This window comes from Staurois parvus, unplaced genomic scaffold (genome assembly GCF_062004578.1).
Source record: "Staurois parvus isolate SC_StPar_1 unplaced genomic scaffold, SC_StPar_1.0 ptg000198l, whole genome shotgun sequence".
Lineage (NCBI taxonomy): Eukaryota > Metazoa > Chordata > Amphibia > Anura > Ranidae > Staurois > Staurois parvus.
Genome location: NW_028317994.1, coordinates 13,593,449 through 13,614,723, shown reverse-complemented (window position 1 = coordinate 13,614,723; position 21,275 = coordinate 13,593,449). Strand labels below are relative to the sequence as shown.

General features: G+C 37.5%; 1 protein-coding gene across 30 annotated transcripts in view; it reads right to left on the bottom strand.

The window, feature by feature from the left end:
* The window catches only part of PTPRD (protein tyrosine phosphatase receptor type D), a 2,222,737-nt gene that overhangs the window by 53,563 nt on the left and 2,147,899 nt on the right, over nt 1-21,275 (bottom strand). For all 30 annotated transcript variants that reach the window (XM_089678099.1, XM_089678100.1, XM_089678098.1 and 27 more), the window contains 2 exons: nt 14,410-14,585; nt 446-565 (listed from right to left, as the gene is read on the bottom strand). In XM_089678099.1, coding sequence (XP_089534225.1) covers nt 446-565; nt 14,410-14,585 — 296 coding nt within the window. The remainder of the gene's footprint in view (nt 1-445; nt 566-14,409; nt 14,586-21,275) is intronic.

Below are 21,275 nucleotides of genomic sequence, written 5' to 3'. Positions count from 1 at the left end.
TAAAAAGTAAACAGCCTGAAATACTTTAGGCTAAGTTCACACTTTTGCGTGCTGAGAACATGCACAAAATTGTGTGCATTCATGAAACATGTTGCTGTTTAGCAGCTACACGTGGGTATTATTAATTCTTAATGGTACCCCCAAGCATTGGTAACATGCCTGCAGCACCGTGTAATCCTGTGCTGTGCAATTTTCAAAAAGGGTCGTGGACATCTTTACCCACATTTCTGTGGTTAGGGCAGCCCATTGAAATGAATGAGCTGCCTTAACTACAGACAAAGCACAAGTGTGAACTGGGCCTTAGTAAATTAACCTCAACAACTTGCTGGCTTATTATTCAATTTTCATTTTCTAAAGCTTAAGTTTTCTGAGTGGTTTGTAAAAATTTATAAAATTTGAGGGTATGTGCTATTTCTGCTAAACTTCTATTAAGTTAAACATATACCTTGTATAGAGCAAATGTCCTGACACAGTAAGTAGCGAGCTCAACAGTGTCCAGTAGAGTCACTTGAATAAGGCCATATGTTTCTGTTCCTCTGCTTGGCCAGTACTGATCACACTTTATCTACAAGATAAGAAATGAAAACTGTTAGTACAAATGATTCTACAAACCCCAATGTCATCCAAAACCTGGGCTACTTAAATGTTCCCCATAATCTAGGCAAATATTTATATTTTTCATCCAGGTACAAATAAAAAGAAAGTGACTATGGCAGACCAAAAGGAGTAACTTATACTAAAAACCTTCTAAATAGGGTCCTAGTACTGTACCAGCTTAGCAACAGTAGCTTGTCATACACAGAAAAAGGTAACCTCATGATGCTACTAGTTCTGACAAATGTGTAAAACAGGCAATTTGGGTCAGAAACAGATGCAATAAATAAACTAGCAAAAAAAACAATGAGAACCAAACAGTACAATAGGCGATGCAGATAAAAATGTTCACAACATATGCAGTGCTCAAACCACATGTTGTGGACTTTAGATATGGGTGCAAAATAATCTTTTTCTTGTGAATGAGATGAATATGTGACTTTTTTCAGTTGACCCAACTATGAACTGTGCAACTATGTAATGAGCCACAAAACCAAAATCATTGTTACTATTATTTCACATACAAATCTAAAACCAGGCAGCAAAAATTATAAATTTTAACCCCTCATGCAATAGTATGAGTACAGCTAAATATTCATGAAATGACTGTCAAGAAGATGATTAGTCCATAAACAAAGCATAAAGTCCATCTGTCCAGTGGCCATATAACAGTAAGTACTTATCTGCCAAAAACACCATAAAACGTTTCATCAAATCAACTGGAAGGCAATGAAAAGGACTTAAGGAAGTCAATAAATGTTAATGAAAAACATCTATAAACAATACTGCCAGCCACAGTACTTATGTACACCATTGAGAATGCAATTACCAATATCTACACTGCAGTCTGAGTCTATAATATATGCTTTACAGGATGGCCACAGCAAAAACTAAATGCACCATATAGAAATAAAAAAGTGGGGTTTTGCTAATGAAAATACTAATTTGGGAGATGTACGTTGGATTAAAGCGACACTAACCAATATCCTTATTCTCCAAAAATAATCAGTACATATTGACTACTTGTTGGCCCTAGTAATCTATTTTTCATTACATTGTTTCTTACTCTATTTTTCTGCCTCTCCTTTTCTGCCTCTCCTTTTCCCCCTGCACTTTTGTTGTGGTCATATGTATTTCTCTATCTAAACTACAAACCCTTTAGTCTAAAGTCCACTTCAGGAGCAAGCAAGAGAGGTTGGCTACGTTCCTATATACAGTGGGACCATAAAGAAAGAACGTATCCACCTTTTAACAGGAAGTCGGATCACAGCAGCAAAAAAAAAATAAATAAATTTGCAATTTCAAGGAGGTTGAGAGCAATAGAAGGGACTTTTTTGAGTTAGTAATACATACTGTAGCTGAATAGAATTTATTTTTCAACCAAAATTTTAATTCAGTTTAAATAAAATTAAATTCATTTTAAACTAAAAATAAAAAGATGATATACTTTCTAGTTTTCCTTTTTTTCAGAACTATTTCTGTACAAATGTAATTTTATTTTTTGTAATATCTAGTTTTATATCTTAGGGACGCAAAGAGTTTGTTAACAGAATGACCTGGTTTAATAAAACTGTCGGTTTCTAGGTATTGGAAGTTCAAAAGTTTATTAACATGCAGTGGAAGTGGAAGCAGCATGCATTTTTTACACATGCCTATTAATAAATAATGTGCATAAAACATTCTGCAAAGTAAAACAAAATGTGAAAAACCTTTCACCACATTCCCAACATGTGGTAAGGTCAAAAGAAGGTCACATACTTTTTGTTATGTTGCGGTATAGGTGAAAAATTAGCTGCATGTTGGGAATTAGCAAGATAAATCTATGTATAATAAATATTTTGCTGCTCAACAAAAGGGTACATTAGATTCAAAATTATATTTCAGCTATAAGTAGTACTGCTTAGCTGGGTCATTACATGGTCCCATATATACTCCCTCAAGATAGTGAATTGGATCATGGTTTATTGGGGATTTTTGGAATTTTTTTGGCCCTGGATCAACTGTGGATATATGATTGTGTATATGGAGGTTTTCTATTAGTTTTTTTATTGGTTGGAATGGATTAACTTTTTTCAACATGACTAACTATGTAATTATGGATTTTATAAGTCTCAAAGACTATGGCGGCTAAATTGCCCTGCCATATTTCTTGGCTCAGTACCAGTCCACTTTGGTTCAGTTCCCACTTCTCTTGCTGCATTTCTATGGTATGAGATAAAGTCACACAAAACAAGTTGAGTCCTTTCCTAGTGGCCATGGCAGGTAAGTGTATATGAATACTCAAGAAGAGAAATGTTAACACTCGAGCCCCCAAACAATATGAGGAACTGTTAAAAGAACATTCCAGTGCAAGAGGGGAGATTAAACCTTGAGATCTGTACAGGAAGCAGGAGAAAGAAAGATCTAATTTTCAATGGCATGAATAGCAAGAATATCTGGTAAAGAGCATAGTTTTCTATTGTATATATTATACTATTTACAAACTATACAGACTATTTATAAAGATGTGACAAATCCATATTTGACTCACTTATACTTGCCATACATTACTACTTTGCATTCCCATGCCTTCCAAGAAAGCCTCCCCAAAGCAAAAATATCAAGGCAGGTAGATTATACCTGCTATACTCCCTTCTAGTGTTTAGTATGTGACCAAGAGCCACTACCAAACCCTCACTTATACTAAAAAGATTTTCAGGATATTTCTTCTTTTGAATACTGGTGAGACTGAACCACTCCCTGTACAATGAACATTTGTTTCTGCTGCAGAAAGCTCGGACAAGACATAGTTCCATATGCACATAATCTTTTGGATTTACTGATACACCACTAAACTTAGGTCATCCTTTGGATTTTTTTTATACAATATGGAATTGTCCTTTAAATAGTGTCAATAATGTAATGAATGTAATTACAAATTCCAATTACAGAATGGGGTGATGCTTTATGCAAGAGATTGGATTCTACTTTGTCGACACTATATGAACTGCTTTGCTTAGAAAACTTTACAAGGGTCATTGACTAATGTTCATCTGGTTTGGTGAATATACTAAACTTGTCATTTACCATTTCTAACCTTTCTGCCTATCTGTACAGCATGGTACTGCTGTAAATGCATTGTGATTTCTGCAATATGTGGTCCATTAACACACAAGATGAAAGCATTGTGAATCTAAATTATGTAGTCAATTAGGTCTAGTTCAATACAGTGGATACAGGCTACCTTTTCTTGAGTTGCTTTTGATTTGAACATACAGTATATACAGCCCCAATTTGATATGTTTTTTTATTTTCTATTGTAAATAACATATGGGTTTATGCGATTTGTAAATCATTGTATTCATGTGTTTGGAATTGGGGCTTGGATCACGTGTCACCTATTGTAAAAGACCCTGAAACTCATCCCTTAGCAGTTGGGAATTAAAACCGTTTTGTTGAGGATTCTATAATGTGAATTAATTTATTAGAGGGTGAGACACCAATTTATGGAATATTTTGACAAATATTATTTTCTATAAAAAAATAAACAGTTTTCTACCCATAATGGATTTAAAGTCTAAAAGAAGTATACAAAATATTTTTTTATAAACTACTACTGTATGCTTTTGGTTACATATAATATACATTAATAAAAGTTATCTTTTATTATATTTGTTACTGTGTCCTAGATCTCATATTTACAATACCTGATAATTAGTTCCTTTAGAGTGGGAACACAGTTGTTAAAAAAAACCTTTTATATATGACATTAAAATAGACTGATTCCATATCTATCTACTGAACTAAAGCTGGCTCATAAGTGCTTGACTGTGGCTATTTCATCAAAACTCAACCTCTCTATCTAGAATGCATAATATATATTTTTCTTTTCTTTTATCATAATAATTTCTCAGTAAAACAAACCTAAATGTTTGTTACCTATCACATTTTCAATGTGTTATGAGAAGCAAATATTAAAGGAAACCACAATCTATTTATAAAATATGCTGTAGTTTAATGGGCTTGAAGTGGAACAATTATAATTTAAATCCCTACAGGCAGCACGGTAGTTTATTAGTGCATGGGTTTTCTCCTGGTACTCCAGTTTTCTCCCAAAGACAAGCTGGTAAGTTGATTGTCTCCTGACTAGTTTGGCCTTAGTGTTTGTGTATATATGCAAGTGAGATAGGGCAGGGACTGATGTGAATGTACAGTATGTACTAAGTGCATAAATTGTTGGCACTACTTAAATGCCACTAATAAATATATAAAAATAAATTACACCCAAAACATTGCATTAAGGTTTGGACAAAGGAAGGGTTATAACAAACCTGTCATACTTAGATGAAACTGTTGGCTAAACAGATTGAAATAAATCTAGAAGGGGCATATTATGTCTTCTGAGGGACACACCCAAACATACTGTACAGTACAGGGCAACACACAACATACATACAGAAAATGAGGACACAATTTAAAACCATACAAATACAAACAAAAATGTAAGGGCGCCACCTCCAAATCAATCAAATCATTCCCATATAAGAAGAGAAGCTGCCTTAAAAAGTGAAAAAAACACACTATAATCTAAAATAACCAGAAAAAGGTGCTACTCATGCTGATAATAAAGTGCTAATAATCTGCATATGATACATTAAATAATAACACCGTGTGTCACATGAGAATATAATGTATATCCTCATGGAATAAGCATAGTTAATAAGTGTCCACAAAAGGAAAGTCCATATGTTAACTCCCCAGAAATGGAGAAGTGGAAAAGTGTGCTGTACATCTGTGTTGCATGGAGACAACCAACTTCTGGCACCTGTGAACAGGTATTCCAGCCCAGGATGATTTGGACTACATTCCACAGTTCTTCTCTATTTCTTGGTTTTGCCTCAGAAACTGCATTTTTGATCACCCCACAAGTTTTCTATTGGATTAAGATCCGGGGATTGGGCTGGCCACTCCATAACGTCAATCTTGTTGGTCTGGAACCAAGAAGTTGCATGTTTACTGGTGTGTTTGGGGTCGTTGTCTTGTTGGAACACCCATTTCAAGGGCATTTCCTCTTAAGCATAAGGCAGCATGACCTCTTCAAGTATTCTGATGTATTCAAACTGATCCCTGGTATGCGATAAATAGACCCAACACCGTAGTATGAGAAACATCCCCATATCATGATGCTTGTGCAACCATGCTTTTGTGGCTTGAATTCAGTGTTTGGGGGTCGTCTGACAAACTATTTCCGGCCACTAGACCCAAAAAGAACAATCTTACTTTCATCAGTCCACAAAATATTGCGTCATTTCTCTTTAGGCCAGTCAATGTGCTCTTTGGCAAATTGTAATCTCTTCAGCACGTCTTTTTTTCAACAGTGGGACTTTGCGGGGGCATCTTGCAGATAGCTTGGCTTCACATAGGCGTCTTCTAATTGTAACAGTACTCACAGGGAACTTTACACCTTCTTTGATCTTCCTGGTGCTGATTGTTGGCTGAGTCCTTGCCTTTTTGGCTATTCTTCTATCCATTCGAATGGTAGTTTTTCGCTTTCTTCCATGTCTTTCAGGTTTTGGTTGCCATTTTAAAGCATTTGCGATCATTTTAGCTAAGCAGCCTATCATTTTCTGCACTTCTTTAAATGTTTTCCCCTCTCCAAACAACTTTTTAATCAAGGTACGCTGTTCTTCTGAACAATGTCTGGAACGACCAATTTTCCTCAGAATTTCAGAGAGAAATGCACTGTAATCAGCATGTAGAACATTTGCTGCCTTCCTTCCTTAAATAAGGGCAATAATTGCCACCTGTTTTTCAAAGAATGAATGACCTCACTAATAGAACTCCACACCGCTATTATTTTGAACATGCCCCTTTCAATTAGTGATTCAATTACACAGAATCAGCAGCATGCATGTCATGACTGTTGAGTCTGTTGCATTTCTATTACTCTACTACACCTGCTAGTAAATTATTTGCCATGTAGAAATATCGTTTCTACCAAAAACAGTGACTGATCAGGTTAGTGATGCCTGACTGCTATTATTTTGAACACAACTGTATATATATATATATATATATATATATATATATATATATATATAATTTTTTTCCCCTTTCTTTTTTTTTCTTTTAATAAGAAGAAATTATTATTGAAAATTAAAAATAATGCACATGCTTACAAAAAATTATTTAGTGGCAAACGATGCTTTTGCAACTGCAAGCACAATAAGCTGCAAATGTTTCACAGATTTCATGGTAACACAAAATATGACAATAAAACCACTATTTTCAGTGCAATCACCGTTTATTGAAAAAAGATTATTACTGTTATTATTACATCACAAACCATTATCTAAAGAAAATGAAAATTGCTGGTATATGCAGAAATAAGCTGATGGGCGTCTTAAGATTCAGTTAAAAGCATGGCTAGGCAAACACATATAATTCTTCCATTTTAACGCTGACAACTTGGCACATCAACATTTGGCAAATGTGTTCATGGGAAGAATAAGTTATGCATTTATAATGAAAAATGTCTGTCTAGAATATTGAATGGCATTAGCTATTTCAGCCTTGTTACGCTTTTCTAGACTCAGCATTTGCCAAATGATTTTTTTGTGTATTTGATTGCCATTCATATAAACCCAACATTTTACAGCTATAATGTATACTTATGTATTACTGCAAAGATAAAGCAGGTGACCATAAGAATAATTCCATTTACCTGCAGAAAAAAATACTGCTTACTACTAATGCCAATGAGTCAAGCAGTAATACAAAAATAAAAGCACTGCAGGTGGGTCATATATGTAGCTATACAGAAAGGAGGAATGAACAGCAGAAACAGATCTTCACAATGTCATTTCAAGGGAGCAGCTGCCACAAAGGCTTGAGAGCTAAGTAGGGCATGCCAAAAGCTTGAACACCTCTTGCCCTTATTTATGGAAACCCTACCAAATACATTCTTATATTTGGTGCCTTTTGTCCTGTTAAATATATATTTGAAGGGGTTTTATTATATCTGTTTGATAGGTTAAACTCTTAATCTTGCCAGAAATCTTGTGGGCTGACAACTCCTTGTGCTCTCTGCCTGTAATGACTGTTACCAATCACATTGTTGTCTAGGGACTACATAACCACACAATTTTAGACAATAGAAGAGCGAAGGGTGTTGTCATCCTGGGGGCTGGAAGTGTGTTACTGACAGAATCACCATGTAAAAATAAAGGAAAAACCTTGAAAAGAGGAAAACGAATGCAGCCACCACATGTATTGACTGGTAAGCTGTAATATATCATGTAATATGTTACATTTATTTCCTGTATGAGAATAATAATAATAATTTTTGGAATAATCTTTGACTCAAAAGACCTAGAACAAGCGTACTGTAAATGAGTAAAGTAACTAGCATTTTCAAAAGATGGCCAGGAATGGGAGCCTTCATATTTTTCTCATGACAAAGTCACTTTAAGAACGAATTAAAACAGTGCTCCCCGACACCCTATTACTCTACTTGTATTATAGATATACAGACCATCAATATACTCAAGTGCAAAAATTGCTAAAGCTTATAGGAGTCATTGACATCGCTGCAGATCGTTGCTCCCAGAGACAATGCGCAGTAGCTGGTTTATAATTTGACCAGCATGGAGCTCTAGTGAGTTTATTCAATTCATTTGGTGGTGGACAAACACAGTGTGGTAATGATTTTTTAAGAAACACATGAATCAAAAATGCATACATATACAGTCATGGCCGAAATTGTTGGCACCCTTGATATTTCTCCAGGAAATCATGTATTTCTCACGAAACGTATTGCATTAACACATGTTTTGCTATACACATGTTTATTCCCTTTGTGTGTATTGGGACAAAACAAAAAAAGGGAGGAAAGAAAGCAAATTCGACATAATGTCACACAAACCTCCAAAAATGGGCTGGACAAAAGTATTGGCACCCTTTCACAACTGCGGATAAATAAGAATGTTACAAGCATGTGATGCTCCTGTAAACTCACCTGGGGCAAGTAACAGGTGTGGGCAATATAGAAATCACACCTGAAAGCAGATAAAAAGGAGAGACGTTCACTTAACCTTTGCATTGTGTGTCTGTCTGTGCCACACTAAGCATGGACAACAGAAAGAGGAGACGAGAACTGTCTGAGGACCTGAGAACCAAAATTGTGGCAAAATATCAACAATCTCAAGGTTACAAGTCCATCTCCAGAGAACTAGATTTGCCTTTGTCCACAGTGCGCAACATTATCAAGAAGTTTGCAACCCATGGCACTGTAGCTAATCTCCCTGGTCGTGGACGGATGAGGAAAATTGATGAAAGATTGCAACGCAGAATAGTCCGGATGGTGGATAAGCAGCCCCAAACATGTTCCAAAGACATTCAAGCTGTCCTGCAGGCTCAGGGAGCATCAGTGTCAGCGCGAACTATCCGTCGACATTTAAATGAAATGAAACGCTATGGCAGGAGACCCAGGAGGACCCCACTGCTGACACAGAGACATAAAAAAGCAAGACTACAGTTTGCCAAAATGTACTTGAGTAAGCCAAAAGCCTTCTGGGAAAACGTCTTGTGGACAGATGAGACCAAGATAGAGCTTTTCGGTAAAGCACATCATTCTACTGTTTACCGAAAACGGAATGAGGCCTACAAAGAACAAAACACAGTACCTACGGTAAAATATGGTGGAGGTTCAATGATGTTTTGGGGTTGTTTTGCTGCCTCTGGCACTGGGTGCCTTGACTGTGTGCAAGGCATCATGAAATCTGAGGATTACCAAAGGATTTTGGGTCGCACTGTAGGGCCCAGTGTCAGAAAGCTGGGTTTGCGTCCAAGATCCTGGGTCTTCCAGCAGGACAATGACCCCAAACATACGTCAAAAAGCACTCAGAAATGGATGGCAAAGAAGCGCTGGAGAGTTCTGAAGTGGCCAGCAATGAGCCCAGATCTAAATCCCATTGAACACCTGTGGAGAGATCTTAAAATTGCTGTTGGGAAAAGGTGTCCTTCCAATAAGAGAGACCTGGAGCTGTTTGCAAAGGAAGAGTGGTCCAAAATTCCGGGTGAGAGGTGTCAGAAGCTTATTGATGGTTATAGGAAGCGACTGATTTCAGTTATGTTTTCCAAAGGGTGTGCAACCAAATATTAAGTTAAGGGTGCCAATACTTTTGTCCAGCCCATTTTTGGGGTTTTGTGTGACATTATGTCATATTTGCTTTTCTGCCTCTGTTTTATATTTGTTCCAATACATACAAAGGGAATAAACATGTGTATAGCAAAACATGTGTTAATGCAATACCTTTTTTGTGTGAAAAACTTGATTTTCAGGAAAAATATCAAGGGTGCCAACAATTTCGGCCATGACTGTATAAATTGAAGGACTTCTTTTTTCTTGCATCACGTTATGCTATGGACTATTAACATATATATATATATTGTTTTTTACACATTAAAAATTATTGTTATATATCATTTTTTGCACAAACTGGCACATTTATGTTTTATAATGTACACTGTATGAGGGGGTGTTCTATAATCTGTCACATTTATTAGAACATGTTGATATTGATTTGACATATATTATATTCATACAGGGTTTTTGCATATAGCACTTTGTTTTTGTACTTTTTTGCACTTTAGCAATTTTTGCACTTGAGTATAGTGACGGTCTGTATATCTATAACACAAGTAGAGTAATAAGGTGCTGAGGAGTGCTGCTTTAATTTTTTCATTTAGTATATTGCTTTGGGTTTCCGGAGAGTAGACATCTGCTTCCCTCCTGTTTGTTTTTCTTTCTTTTTTTGCGGCCAGCACCCTATTCATGTCCAGTGGTGCCGTCTATTTGAAGCATCTTTGAGAGTCACTTTAAAGCTGAAGTATTGGTAAGGCTATTTTTGCATAGTTACATTGGGCCAGCTTGTAACTACACATGAACCATTCATGTGTGATCCCCGTGGAAGCTGGTAATCATTTGCAGTACGCACTGCTACAGTGATCACTGCTTGCTTTTGGGTTTCGTGCCGAATGGCTGCCCTGCTGCTTAGTAAACACAGCAGGTCACTCGTTCAGCTTAAGTGCCATTTAGAGAAAACTGTGCATTCTCTCAACTAATGCAAAGTGTTTTCTGATTGGACGAGGTAGAAAGTGTGATGTCACTGACCCACCTCTCTGCCTCCTGCAATCAGAAAAAACTTTGCATTCATTGAGAAAGGGTGCTCTGAATGGTACCTGTGCCGAGTGAGCAATCCCCTGTCTTTACTAAGAAGCAGGGCAGCCTGCATGGGACCCTCAGCATGGGACCAGGAAGCTAGTGGATATCACTGTAGTAGTAGTGCCTATAAGGCACATAGATACTTACATTTGTCTCAGATGGATTTGCATGTAACTATGTAACAATAGTCATACCTGGAATTCAGCTTTAGAGGTCCATGCACACTGGCACTCTCCTAAATGCCTTTCTCCTGGCAGGAGAAAAGCAGCTAAAAAATGGGCCTAAGCCACGTTTCTGTAAACGTGTTAAGGTGTGTGTATGCGAGTCAAGCAATTAGGCATTTTTTAACTTAATTGACTAGAATATTCATTTATACTAGCTACTGAAAAAAAACGCCCAAGCATTAATACTCCTAATGATTAGGCGCATTTACAAAGTTTTTTTTAAGCCAAAATGCTCCTCTCCTGAATGGAGAAGGAAAGGGTTTTTTTCTGCCTCCAAATGCTTTGCCTCTAAACACCGATGTGTGCAAGGGAACACAAGATAACATGGAGGGGTGTTTTTAGGCAGGAAAAACAAAACACCAAATGCCTCTAGAAATGGCATTTTTTTATGCCCAGTGTGGAAATGAACCTAAAAGGTTCTGTAGGTTATTATGCCTGACTGTGCTCACTCCTAGATATGTATTGCAAACAACAGTGGTCAGCACAGGCTCCTAATAACATACTACAAACACAAGTGCAGAATGCAGGACTAGTGGTATGATCAGTTCCTGCATTAGAATTTGATAAATTATAGATAACAGTGTATACTTCTAGTTTTGCCACTAACTGCATCATTGAAATGCACAGCCCCATTACTGTCTTCGTATAATCTGAAAGTGTGTTTCAGGATCTCAAGTAAGTAGAAATGCAAGCTGGGGCAAACCACTTTTACCACGGATTAAAAAAAATACAATTGCTAGATCCTGGACTTTACAATTTAAATTATAAATGAAAATGCATGTACAAACACTTTCACTCCAGTTACTACATATTCTGCAGTCCTGTACAGTCAGATCACTGTGAATACTTTAGCATATATGCTTTGTTTATTCCACTGTAGGGGAACTTCAAACTAACTCCCATTAGATTATGTATGAAATTGTTCTGTTCATAGATATCTAAGCTCAGGATATAGCATTTGCTGAACTGATCTAACAGAAGTCTGCGAGGACAGAATTGATCTGGGCTTTATAAAACCCACTGGGGAATGTTATCAACATTGTGCAAGGAGGAAAAATCTGAGCCTGGAAGGCTTATCACAAGCCACATACTGGCTCAGACTTTGCCCAAGAGAAGGCTTTGGACAGATTTTTAGCTGCCATACATTTATAGCTGTTGGAGAAGAAACAGTTAATCTTCTGGAAACCCACTGCTGATATTGAACAATAAATAGTGTATGGAGTCGCACATCCTCTGAACATTTTCAAGCTAAAGTTATGGCCATTATTAATGTAGAAATGAAAGTGACTGGAGCATAAACTAAATAGTGGATAAAGATGGCATGCGATGCAGCACATTCACTAATGAGAGTAATGAGAACATCTTACATAGAAAGTGACCTTGTGGTGGAATGAAGCTTACAGTGCCATCCACAAAAAAGATTGATGTGTGATGTGATTAATGAATTCCTTACTTTTACATTCTTTTGTCACTAATAAAAACAGCTAAGTAAGCAACATCTATGCTATAATACACATTAAACGGAACTGCCTCACATTTTGGCATATGATGCTGTTTAGATCCAAATTAGCTTGAAGAAATATTATGTACCTTCCGTGTTGCCTTTCAACTGCTGTAATGCCCTTCAAACCACCCCAAGCAACCAATCAGTGAATGACACACCACAAAGTATTAAAAGGTTTAATAGCAGTGCATGTAGGGAGTTGTGATGCAACACAGGGATAACAGCAGATTGGTTAGGTAGTGACAATAGATAGGAAAAAAAAACATAACAAACAAACAAACAAACAAACAAACCTGAGAACACATGGACAACAAAGAAGTAACTGTTACTATATGAGGGCTACAATGGCCAATTGTTAAAATACGTACCCAACAAATGGGCAACTGTGATAATATGTAAGCAACAACTGGACAATCATGACAATATTGAGGCAACAAATGGCCAGTCATTACAATACTCAAGCAACAAGCAGGCAATTGTGACAATACTTAGGCAATAAACAGGCAATAGCTACGGCTTCCCTAATATTCATGAGCCATTTAAAGCCCATTGCACCCCTATAAAAAAAGTGGAATTCCTGCTTATACCTAACTAGCCTTTAAACTCCCACCCAACACTTATGCTAACTAACCGCTGTAAGAAAGATGCACTATATACTTACCTATTTTAAAGTCAATTTGGTCTGCTCACGTGATCAGGCGCCCCTTTGGCAGCTGGCACAGATTCAGGGGCGAGGGGGGAGAACCGACAATGAATGACCCATTAAAGCCCATGGGTGACATCACCACTGCAGGCTTTACTAGCTGCTGTCAGAGTGCAGGCTGACACAAGGGAGATAATGTGACTGGCTTTTTTTGAAATACATCTTTCCTACACAGGTTTGTTAGTATAGGTATTGGGGGGCTGTTATTTTAAGGATATTTAGGTACAGTATAGGTTGGAATTGCATTTTAATTTCACTTTCTACAATGACATCAATGTAATTTGCAGAATGGCATCATATCACTCAAATGTCCCCAGATTTTTTTTTGAAATTTTGCCAAAGTAAAAACCCTCAAGTTAATTATTTCCTATTACAGATCATATAGTCATTCAATCTGTTTAGCCCAGGGCCTTCCTCTATCACCATGTCCCTTCAGTTCCTCACCGGTCGAAAAATAAGCATCCTTGTCCTACCTTCTGTAGTGTAAGACCGCCTAAAGTTCTCTTCAAACCTCAGTGCCTATGTTAGAATTAGTGCACTGGCATTTTCAGCTTGGTTTTTGGTGTGTGGGGAATAAGGAAAATGAATATAATGCTATTTCAAATAGCTGTGGCGTTTAAATATACATTATTTTGTATGAGCAGATAACTAGAGTAAACTGTGCTTTTAATATTTGCTTTGAGTTTTATTTTAACAAAGAATTCTTTATAAAGGGACATATTCCTTACAGGTTTCTGCTGTGTTAAATTATTATTACTACAATCCAGCTTAGAGAATTTCTGAGTTATCAAGGTAGGTGTATTAGCCTTGACGCTCCTTTGGGCAAGGGCTAATGTAAATTGCTTTTCATATTCAATAATATATATAATTTAAACAGGAATATACAGTATCTCTCAACGCACAGCAGAATTACCGTTATGCCCTGAGTGGTGAAAATATACTCTTCTACTATAGTTTTAATGTGTGAGCCCCTTGTATGTATAGTAAGTGTGAATAATACAATGCAAAGGCTGGTGGTCACTGAATTATATATCTATAAAGGCAAGGGGACTGTTGGACTGTAAAACTGTGAGCTTTAGACACCCTGCTTTTATAAACGTAAACTCCGTGGGTATGTATATACTGGAAACACACATAAACAAACGCATGACTAGATAAATTAGAATAAAGAAATACTTACCCTTGATCTCTCTTCCAGTTTGGTCATCATTACGACTGTAGCACTGCGTTGCTCCCACATCATTCTCCAGAAATCTCCAAAGGTTTCTGGCAGAGGTCCTTGTGTTGCTATATATGCATTCTGCTTTCTGTAACCATCAATGTAATTGGAATTGATGTAGTCACTTCCTGGTATGCCTGTAAAATAAGGACAGCAGCAGTATGGGTTATAATGACCCATAAGAATTTCTTGTAAAACAAATGTTTTATTTTGTTATAGTTTCATATTTCCTAGAATTAGCTTCTGATGGAAAATGTGTTCCAAGCTCACAAATTGTTCCTATTATTGTTATTTATTTAGACTAAACACAGGCATACACATAGCTTATCTAGTTTAAAATTCCACAATGTAAAATATCAGGCAATGGTTTATGATATAGAGAATGAAAAATAATATATCTAGTGTTGTACAAAAAGTAGATATTAAGACCGAAACACAAGCTCAGTGATTATTCCTATTTAAAACTTGAAATGCAGTTATGGCATTTTCCAGAAGGGCTGGCATATCATAAAATAACAAGATTCACTGCAGCCAAAACACATTGTTCTCTTGATCTGCAGATACTATAAGTATAATATAAGTGTATGTTAGGGCAAAATATATTTAAAAAAACATATCCAGTACATTTCTACAATACATATACATTTTCCCATGGTTCAGTCCTTTAAAAAGACTGAAATTACAGTTGACCTGTCAGAAACTTTAAAGTGGTTGTAAACCTCAGACATGAATTATGAACAAAGCATATCCCTCTGTAGTACTTGTCCAAATCTAGAGCACTAATTTTCATTTCTGTCTGCTGCCTTGTTCCTCTGATTTCAGCATAAATCACTTCCTACAGGTTTTGCTGACACCAAGGAAAAAAAGGTGACAGGGGAGGGTTCCTGTCTGCTGTGTAAAAGGGGGATGTGTCCCTTCCCTCCAATCAGCATTCAGAGCTCTCCTCACTGAGTGCAATTTCAGCTCCCCGCCCCCTGCTTTTCAGAGTTGAGATCCTGTTTAAATTCAGTACATTGAATGGATGTAGGGGGAAAGACAGCTGTAGATAAACAGGTACACCGTACAACTTATGTAGGAGGATTTGTTTAATCTCTGTGTATCACTTGAGGCCAATCACTTCATTGGGTATATGTGAGGGTTTACAACCACTTTAACTTGTTTAGGTTGACAATGCAGTGCATTTTGTACACTGAAATCTTAACCAGCAATGTCAGACCTACCTATCAATTAGCGTTCCTGTCCCCCTACATGAAACAACTGACTTCCTTCCTGCCTTGACTCCTAAGAGTCTGTCCCCATACTGTACAAGCATGGAAAGGACTGTTGTTTTAATGGGAACTGCTTCCTTTAATAGGAACTGATCTATTTTTAGATTGTAAGCTCCATGAGCAGGGCCCTCCTATTCCTTCTGTACTGAAATGTATTGTAATTGTACTGTCTCCCTTATATTGTAAAGCGCTGCGCAAACTGTTGGCGCTATATAAATCCTGTATAATAATAATATTTTTGAAACTGCAATAATTTTGCATGTCCAATGATAATGTGACAAGGATTTAAAAAAAAAGCTGTTGTTTAATATAGGAACAAGGTAAAAGAAAAAAAAATACTGCTGACATAAACTACAGAGAGAGAGAAGGAAGTTAGGGGGTACATTTGGGTAGTGCCCAGGGGCGGACTGACAACTCATGGGGCCGTCGGGCAATAGGGGATCATGTGGCCCCTGTGTCCTTGCCTAAACTCAAAAAAGCCTATGAAAAAGGTACTAGGGGCATCCCATGGGGCCCCCTACTGACCCCGGGCCCTCGGGCAGTGCCCGAGTTTCCAAATGGTCAGTCCGCCCCTGGTAGTGCCTGAACATACAGTTGATACCATTTTAGAGTATCAATATAGAATAAATATTTAGTTAAAGGGTCTAGAAGAGTAGAGGTATGTTGAGAGATGAGCAATTATTTAAAAAATATTCTCTGCCAGAAATTTCCAAGCAGTCAGGGTGATCCAAGTGAAATTCAATTGATTGCTTTCTCACTGATCATCTTTTCTTATTATAATTTATGTGTGCTGATATGTCCAGACTTGTATGAATCTCAGTTTATGTGATCCAGTTTGCTCATCTCTAGCTATATGAATTAATGAGCTTTATGTGGCAAAGCTGATTGTAAATATGTACACACAAGCATCAAAAATGTCTTAAAGACATTAAATGTCTTAAAGAGTGTTTTACGTGCATTTTGCATGCTCTACGGAATTTGAAACTTGTATGAAGCCAAGCAGTTTAATGCATTTGAGTACTCAGCAGAAAAGTCATTTTTAAGCTTTACATAGAGACCTGCTCATGCGCCTGAATCATATCACAAGCCAGTTTGTACCATTAACCCAACCCATTCTTTTTACTCAACCTCTCAACCTGAAACTAACTTTTACTACTACCATGTTTAAATAATATAACAAGCTGCAATGTGTCAGAGACAAATGCTCTAATAATACAAGACCAGGGGCGGACTGACAATAGGGGATCATAGGGCCCCTGTGTCTTCGCCCACACTCAAATCACACGCAAAAAAGCCTATGAAAGGTACCAGGGACACCTCATGGGGCCCCCTACTGACCTCGGGCCCTCGGGCAGTGCCGGAGTTCCCCAATGGTCAGTCCACCCCTGTACAAGGCACTAAGTTACAGAGATACAATGCTAGAGCAAATGTCCGGTGACCAGTTGTCAGTGAATGCAAAACAGATGGAGCACATGACTGAAAGTCAGGATAATTTTACCTACTTCTGTGCAACAATAATGTCACTTAACCTATTCTATAATTATTTAAACTGTAGCTTTATACAAAATATAAACTAGGAGCAACTTAAAATAAAAATGTACTAGCAGTATTGTTCACAACATAAGTGGATAAAAACTGATGAAAAAGAGCACAGACTTGACTTGCATGGAATATTTTGGGCTTCTTCACACCCTGTGCAGATAGTAGCAATTTTCCATTCTAAGTACATATGGAAAACAATGTGCCCTGTTCAACTCTAGTGTCATGAGTGCTTTTTGTGCAGATAAAATGCATACAGGTCTCTGCACATGGTGTGAACAAGATCTTAAAAATACTACTTAACCACTTGCCCTCCTGAGGATTTACCCCCCTTCATGAACAGGCCATTTTTTTGCGTTACGGGGCTGAGTTACTTTAACTGCCAATTGAGTGGTCATGCAACGCTGCACCCAAATGAAATTTACGTCCTTTTTTCCCACAAATTGAGCTTTCTTTCGGTGGTGTTTGATCGCCTGTGTGGCTTTTATTTTTTGCGCTATAAGCAAAAAAAACCTGACAATTTTGAGATAAAAACAATATTTTGCACTTTTTGCTATTAAACATGTCCAGTAAAAAAATTTGAAAAATTAAATTTCCTTATATATTTAGGCGAAAATGTATTCTGCGACATGTCTTTGCTAAAAAAAAAAATCCCAATACATGTAAATTAATTGGTTTATGTGAAAGGTATAGTGTTTAGTAATGAAGTCGATCAGCTATTTTTAGCGGGACTGCAGCAGACATTCTGACACTGGGAGGGACTAACTTGGTGTCACTGACACCCAAGTGACACCAATACAGTGATCAGTGCTAAAAAAAAAAGCACTGACACTGTACTAATGACACTGGGCAGGAAGGAGTTAATGTGAGGGGCGATCAAAAAGGGTTAACTGTGTGCTGGAAGTGTTTTACTAGGGGTGTGTTCTTCACTGTAAGCATACTGATCGGGATGGCTGTACTGTGCACTGCCATCCTGAGCAGTGTGCTCGAGCTGCAGGGAGGAAGATTGTAAATAAAACAATCTTCCTCCCTGTCGGAAATGCTTGGTAATGGCCGGGCGCCGGTGTGTAATTAGCAGCCAGGACCCTGTGATTGACATCCGCGCCCCCTACCCAGAAATGCAGAATGACGTATATATACAAGTGATCCTGTGCACAGGTGCCGCCCTGTAGCAGTATATCTGCTATAGGGCAGTCCAAAAGCGGTTAACTAAGAGGCCTGTAAATTATATGTTCATCTTTCTGAATCTTGATTATACAATGTCACTGCAATCAAATAAAAAGTACAAGCATACAGTCAACTTAATAGGAACCTTGCAGCATTTCTACACTTACAAAGAAATCTAAACTGGGGTCACTTAGATACATTCCTAGTAGAACAAAACTCAAACATATCATTGTATCCATAATTAATTATTGCATACTCCTCTCAAACACTGTGGAAACTTCAAGACTCCACTTGGGGTCATCTGGACCGTATCACCTTGAAGCTCAACTGAACTTTTAATTTAAATCACCTAAATATATTCCAGGTGCATGAAAACAAAAGGTGGATCAAGTGTTATAGTTCTCATTTTTTACATAGCCACAGCCTAAATAGCATTGATTGTCCTCTGCTAGCATGCTGTAGAAAAGGACTCTCTGTGGGAAAGCAGTGACATCTACAGAGGTCTGCCATGCCACCTAATGAGTCAGAGTAGGGGCTCTCCAATGAGCAAGGAGCTATAGGTATCAACAGGGAAGGGGATGATGGATCTCTGCAGAGAGACCACTGATCCACACCGAAACAAAGGGTTCTTCTCTACAGAAATGCTTTTCTACAGCCTGTGACTGCTTTCTAAAGAAATTGAACTGTAAGACCATCTTTTGGACATCTTTTGTGTGAGACATACTGGCGTCACTCCAAGCTGGGCAACAAAAAGGAATCACCTCACCGGCATGAGAAGGGGGAGCAGTGTTTGCAAATGATTCCAGTAGCATTCATACAGCCTAAGAAAGGATGCCGCTCTGACCGTTCATGGAGTCCAGCATGTGGAATGGCTTCAGCTGCCGCTCCAGCCATGCTCTCTGACGCATTTTTCCCCATCCACCAGGGATTTATCAATCTGTGATCAAACCCTGGTGGGTGGGGCAAAACGCATCAGTGGGCATAGTCAGAGTGGCGGCTGAGGCCATTCCACACATTGAACTCCAGGTACGGTCAGAGTGGCGTCCTTCCTTGGGCTTGCACATCATTTGTTTTAATGCACCTTGAATAAATTTAGCTGTTTTTATCTAAATATTTAATTGGGCTTTAACACTCAAGCAGCAAAACCATAAGTGGAGTGACACTTTCCTTCATGTCCCCTAAGCTAGACCATGTGACCTGTAACATCACATGACCAAATACATGAGCACATGTGGCTACTAAAACACTTCTCACTAATGTGGCAGTGACTGAACCCAAATTATGCAGTTCTTCTACCCAAGCCACCGCCTGATTAATTTAAGGTGATTTACTGGATACCTACAGTACATGTTAGGCGATTTGCAGGTACCGAGCCCAGCAGAAGGCTCTACCCTTGGGGTATGCTGAGCTAAAACAAACACAAACTAGAACACACAAAATAGAGTAACATCCAGTTATGAATGAGTTGAATTTCATACAACCTTTAACTGCACTTCCCCATCCATCAGATTATGTAGTCTGCCCATACATGTAAAAGCATATTATTATCAGTATACAAGGTTTATATAGCGCCAACAGTCTGTACAGCGCTTTACAACACGTCTTGTCAGTCTTAAATATCAATCAGTCTTAAATGTGTCCTTTTCAAATAATCCCTCTGTCCAAAACGATCATTAAATGTATGAAAGTCTGACTTAACTCACATTTGTCAGATTTTCCAATACTTAGATAATAAACTGACTGGATCACCCATTTAGTGAATTTAACTGTTGGAATATACGATTCCTTCATTGAAACAATCATTATATTGAGCCATCATAATGTTACAAGTATGGACAGCATAACTCTGGTCACTTCACATCTTTTTAATGACCAGAATAAAATAGTATAATTGGTTAAAAAAACCTTGTTTATTTTATTCACTGTGCATATTCTAATTATTTGTCAGAATCCACTGAATAATCACAGACTAGTATCTGATTTTTCATTCCAGGGCTGTCTATATACAAAACAAAACTCAAGTTTGGGTAAGTTGTTTGTGTGTTTTCCAATCAATTGCGAGTTAATGATTTTTGTCTATATACATTGTATAATTGGTTTCTAATAAAAATCACCCCATGAGTTATGGTAGATCTAAACAATACACTTATCTTTTAATCAATAGATCGTTAAAGGAAGGTCTGTAGCTGTAAACAACAGTTATTCTCAAGTTGATTATTTGTAAAAATATTCCTGGCATAGTAAAACTCTTTACTGGCAATGCTTCTGGAAATGCACTGAATTACTGGGGCAATGGAATTGAATGTTGTTCTGTTTCAGAAAGGTGCCAGAAAGCAGTATAGTTTATCAATAGTATCACTATTTAAATTCTGAGCTTAAGGTGCTAGACAGGTGCTCCTAGACACATTAACTTCTTGCGTTGGAAGCTTGATAGTCACCTTCTATGAAACCTATACTGCTGTACATATCATTATTAAAAGACAACTAAAATAAATAATTTTAATTATGGAAAACAGGATTAAAATTAAAATTGTATAGTTATAAAAAGTTTACTGATGTATTGCTATAAACCCTTTACACCTGCAAGAGTTGGGGCTGAATAAAAGGTGCAAGATGGCTGCATGCAGCCCAAAGAACAGACAATTACCATGCTTTACAATACTGTGCATGTTCTTGCGCAAATTATGAAATCTGAATGTCAGTCAGACTAATTAGAAAAGTTCACAGATCTGTTTTTTGACTGGTGGAGTGTAACAAGACTTCTAGTGACATTGTCAAATTGTTCGCTGAAATAGACATGCTCCTGAAGGTAGAAGGAAAAATTAGAAGTGATGGATTACACCTTAAAGTATA